Below are 5000 nucleotides of genomic sequence, written 5' to 3' on the forward strand. Positions count from 1 at the left end.
ATAATAATAATTCGGAATCCTTATATAAGTGGGTTACCTAAGTAACTAACTGTATTAATGCGTTTTTTTTGTCCTGCCTAACGCATTAATACAGTTGGGGAAATTACTCGAAAATTGGGCGAAAATTCGATAAAAAACGACAAAAAAACGATGAAAAATACGGAGGTATACGTCAGCTATCTCCCTCCCCAGAAGACTTATGCAATGTTGTGTATTGGAAAAAAAAGTATGTGATTGAAATAAACTGAACTAAACAGATGGGCCAGTAGAGACAGACAGACTATCTATCTCTAAATACAAACCAAGTTGTCCTCTTAATTAATACATTGACATTTCTTAAAAGAACTGACCGAAAAGGTGCTGGTTGAAGCGCTTTGCTTATTGCCCCTCCCTTCTTTACATTATATAAAAAGTGTCCCATCGGCATTTTGAACCCATGTATAAACATTTGTTTTAATCGCCTGCACTGTCCTCTTAATTACACTACACTGAATTGAACTTTTGCATCTTTAGCCTTATACGTTTCAGACACACACACACACAGAGACAGACAGACAGACAGTCCCCTACCAGTTGCGTGCGCTCTGATTGGTCCAGGCTTGAGACAGGCGTGTCACCAGACGCTGTAACGTTGTGGGAGGAGCCTGGACGTCCTCAGGGGGCGGAGACTCGGTAACCACGGAGACAGGGCTGCAGGGAAACAGGGGGAAAGATATCGAATCATTGTCACAATATAAATGGTAAATAGTCTCACTCTTATAAAGCTCTGTTCCCTGGTTTTTCACAGACTCAAAGCGCTTTACAGTCGTGGCCCAAAGTTTTGAGAATGACACAAATATTACATTTTCACAGGGTCTGCTGCTTCAGGGTTTTTAGGTGTTTTTGTCAGATGTGTCTATGGTATACTGAAATATGATTACAAGCATTTCATAAGTATCAAAAGCTTTTATTGACAATTACACTGAGTTCATGCAACAAGTCAATATTTGCAGTGTTGACCCTTCTCTTTCAAGACCTCTGCAATTCTCCCTGTCATGCTGTCAATCAACTTCTGGACCAAATCCTGATTGATGGCAGTCCATTCTTGCATAATCAATGCTTTGAGTTTGTCAGAATTTGTGGGTTCTTGTTTGTCCACCCGCCTCTTGAGGATTGACCACAAGTTCTCAATGGGATTAAGATCTGGGGAGTTTCCTGGCCCTGGACCCAACATCTTTATGTTCTGTTCCCCTAGCCATTTAGTTATTACTTTTGCTTTATGGCAAGGTGCTCCATCATGCTGGAAAAGGCATTGTTCATACCAAACTGCTCTTGGATGGTTGGGAGAAGTTGCTCTCGGAGGACGTTCTGGTACCATTCTTTATTCATGGCTGTGTTTTTAGGCAAGATTGTGAGCGAGCCCACTCCCTTGACTGAGAAGCAACCCCACACATGAATGGTCTCAGGATGCTTCACTGTTGGCACGAGACAGGACTGATGGTAGCGCTCACCTCGTCTTCTCCGAACAACCTTTTTCCAGATGCCCCAAACAATCGGAAAGGGGATTCATCAGAGAAAATGTCTTAACCCCAGTCCTCAGCAGTCATATCCCTGTACCTTCTCCAGAATATCAGTCTGTCCCTGATGTTTTTTTCTGGAGAGAAGTGGCTTCTTTGCTGCCCTTCTTGACACCAGGCCTTCCTCCAAAAGTCTTCGACTCACTGTGCGTGCAGATGCACTAACATCTGCCTGCTGCCATTCCTGAGCAAGCTCTGCACTGGTGGCAGCCCGATCCCGCAGCTGAATCAACTTGAGGAGACGGTCCTGGCGCTTGCTGGACTTTCTTGGGCGCCCTGGAGCCTGTTTGGCAACAACCTTTCTCCTTGAAGTTCTTGATAAAGTTCATGTTCAAGGCAAAGAGGGACTTTGCAATTCATTGCAGTTGAGCTGATCACTCCTCATTACATTCTATGCAACTTGCCATTATAAAAACTGAAGCAGCAGACTGAATGAAGAAAATGAATATTTGTGACATTCTCAAAACTTTTGGCCACGAATGTACACTGTTTTGTACACATTCACCCATTCACACACAAACACATACACCAATAGCAGCAGCAGCTACCACGCAGGGAGGTTTAAGTAAGTGTGTCTGTGTGTGTGTTAGTGTGAGTGTGTGTGTGTGTGTGTGTGTGAGTGAGTGAGTGAGTGAGTGAGTGAGTGAGTGAGTGAGTGAGTGAGTGAGTGAGTGAGTGAGTGAGTGAGTGAGTGAGTGAGTGAGTGAGTGAGTGAGTGAGTGAGTGAGTGAGTGAGTGAGTGAGTGTGTGTGTGTGTGTGTGACCTACCCAGTGACCTCGCTGCTCGGTGTAGGGGGCGTGGCTTGTCTGGTTGGAGGCGGGGGGGCTTTCTGTGGTAGCGTAGCAACATTAGCTCCAACGTTTGCTTCCCCCACGGCGCCGCGGTCTCTCGCTAACGGCGACTCGCTGTCCGAGTCCGGAGACAGCAGCAGCTCAGAGCCTGAACCAGAAGTCTCCTCCTGCAGACAGACAGGCAGACAGACAGGCAGGGAGGGAGACAGGGAGGGAGGGAGGGAGACAGGGAGACAGGCAGACAGACAGCCAGGGAGGGAGACAGGCAGGGAGGGAGACAGGGAGGGAGGGAGGGAGACAGGGAGACAGGCAGACAGACAGCCAGGGAGGGAGACAGGCAGGGAGGGAGACAGGGACGGAGGGAGACAGGGAGACAGGGAGGGAGGGAGGGAGACAGGCAGGCAGGGAGGGAGGGAGAAAGAGAGACAGGCAGGGAGGGAGACAGGCAGGCAGGGAGGGAGGGAGGGAGACAGACAGACAGGGAGGGAGACAGGGAGGGAGACAGGCAGGGAGGGAGACAGACAGGGAGACAGGGAGGGAGGGAGGGAGACAGGGAGGGAGACAGACAGGGAGGGAGGGAGACAGGGAGGGAGGGAGACAGGGAGGGAGACAGGCAGGCAGGGAGACAGGCAGGGAGGGAGACAGGCAGGGAGGGAGACAGGGAGGGAGGGAGGGAGGGAACGAGGGAGACAGGGAGGGAGGGAGACAGGGAGGGAGGGAAGGAGGGAGACAGGGAGGGAGGGAGACAGGCAGGCAGGCAGGGAGACAGGGAGGGAGGGAGGGAGGGAGGCAGGCAGACAGGGAGACAGGGAGGGAGGGAGGGAGGCAGGCAGACATGGAGACATACAGGCAGACAGGGAGAGACAGACAGACAGGCAGACAGTAAGTATGTAATTATTATTTTATTTAATTAAAGGCCCAATGGGCCTCATATATCAAACTTGCGCAAGTAGAAAAAAAATACAAATAATATAATAATAATGGATAGACAGACAGACAGACCTGCAGGTCAGCTGACACCAGGGCCAGGGATCCGGACCGTCCCGACCGGGAGAAGGAGAAGAGGCGTCGCCACAGGTTGCCGTGGCGACCGGAGGAGGAGGAGGGTAACCGTAGCGACGTGAAGCCCAGCTGAGAGCGGACGGCCAGACGAAGGTTCTCCAGGACAGAAGCCTTAAAGGGACAGAGACACAATGTTTACTATACTGTTTACACATTATATATACCCTACTAACCCTAACCAGACAGAGACACATTAACCCAGAGCCACTGTTTACTAACCCTAACACAGAGAGTATTATAACCCTACAGAGACACATTAACCCAGAGCCACTGTTTACTAACCCTAACACAGAGAGTATTATAACCCTACAGAGACACATTGACCCAGAGCCACTGTTTACTAACCCTAACACAGAGAGTATTATAACCCTAACCCTAACACAGAGAGTATTATAACCCTACAGAGACACATTGACCCAGAGCCACTGTTTACTAACCCTAACACAGAGAGTATTATAACCCTAACCCTAACACAGAGAGTATTATAACCCTAACCCTAACACAGAGAGTATTATAACCCTAACCCTAACACAGAGAGTATTATAACCCTAACCCTAACACAGAGAGTATTATAACCCTACAGAGACACATTAACCCAGAGCCACTGTTTACTAACCCTAACACAGAGAGTATTATAACCCTTATACTGTTATACTATACTGTTTAAACACACTGTGTTCTCTCTTAAAGAGAAACACACACTGTTTACTGTTTAATGCCTTACTGTTAAAATATAGCCTTAAAGACACATACACACACACAGAGTGATTAAAACAACAATATACAGACACAAAGAAACAAAGACAGACAGGTACACAGACAGACAGACAGACAGACAGACACACAGACAGGTACACAGACAGACAGACAGACAGACAGGTACACAGACAGACAGACAGACAGACAGACAGACAGGTACCTGGCTCCCGTTGCATGCTGGGAAGTCCTCCACCGGTGGGATCAGACCCTGAGCGATCAGCTGACCGTAGGAGGGCGGGGCTTCTCTCCTCAGTAGCTCCGCCTCCACGCGGGACAGCTGGGTCTCAAACGACCTGAACGACCAATAAGAGGCTGGTTAAGACTGATCCAATAAGAGGCAGGTTAGGACTGATCCAATAAGAGGCAGGTTAGGACTGATCCAATAAGAGGCAGGTTAGGACTGATCCAATAAGAGGCAGGTTAGGACTGATCCAATAAGAGGCAGGTTAGGACTGATCCAATAAGAGGCAGGTTAGGACTGATCCAATAAGAGGCAGGTTAGGACTGATCCAATAAGAGACTGGTTAGGACTGAACCAATAAGAGGCTGGTTAAGACTGATCCAATAAGAGGCAGGTTAGGACTGATCCAATAAGAGGCTAGTTAGGACTGATCCAATAAGAGGCAGGTTAGGACTGATCCAATAAGAGGCAGGTTAGGACTGATCCAATAAGAGGCAGGTTAGGACTGATCCAATAAGAGGCAGGTTAGGACTGAACCAATAAGAGGCAGGTTAGGACTGATCCAATAAGAGGCAGGTTAGGACTGATCCAATAAGAGGCTAGTTAGGACTGATCCAATAAGAGGCAGGTTAGGACTGATCCAATAAGAG

General features: G+C 48.2%; 1 protein-coding gene across 1 annotated transcript in view; it reads right to left on the reverse strand.

Moving 5' to 3' along the window:
- Nucleotides 1-570: 570 nt before the first annotated feature.
- Nucleotides 571-5000, reverse strand: part of LOC307270461 (low-density lipoprotein receptor-related protein 12-like) — a gene marked incomplete at both ends in the record, with an annotated part of 6661 nt that continues 2231 nt past the window's right edge. The window contains 4 exons of the mRNA XM_080054346.1: nt 571-690; nt 2325-2515; nt 3351-3521; nt 4330-4462. Of these exons, the coding sequence (XP_079910472.1) occupies nt 571-690; nt 2325-2515; nt 3351-3521; nt 4330-4462 (615 nt within the window). The remainder of the gene's footprint in view (nt 691-2324; nt 2516-3350; nt 3522-4329; nt 4463-5000) is intronic.

This window comes from Ammodytes marinus, assembly GCF_949987685.1.
Source record: "Ammodytes marinus genome assembly, contig: scaffold_486, whole genome shotgun sequence".
Lineage (NCBI taxonomy): Eukaryota > Metazoa > Chordata > Actinopteri > Uranoscopiformes > Ammodytidae > Ammodytes > Ammodytes marinus.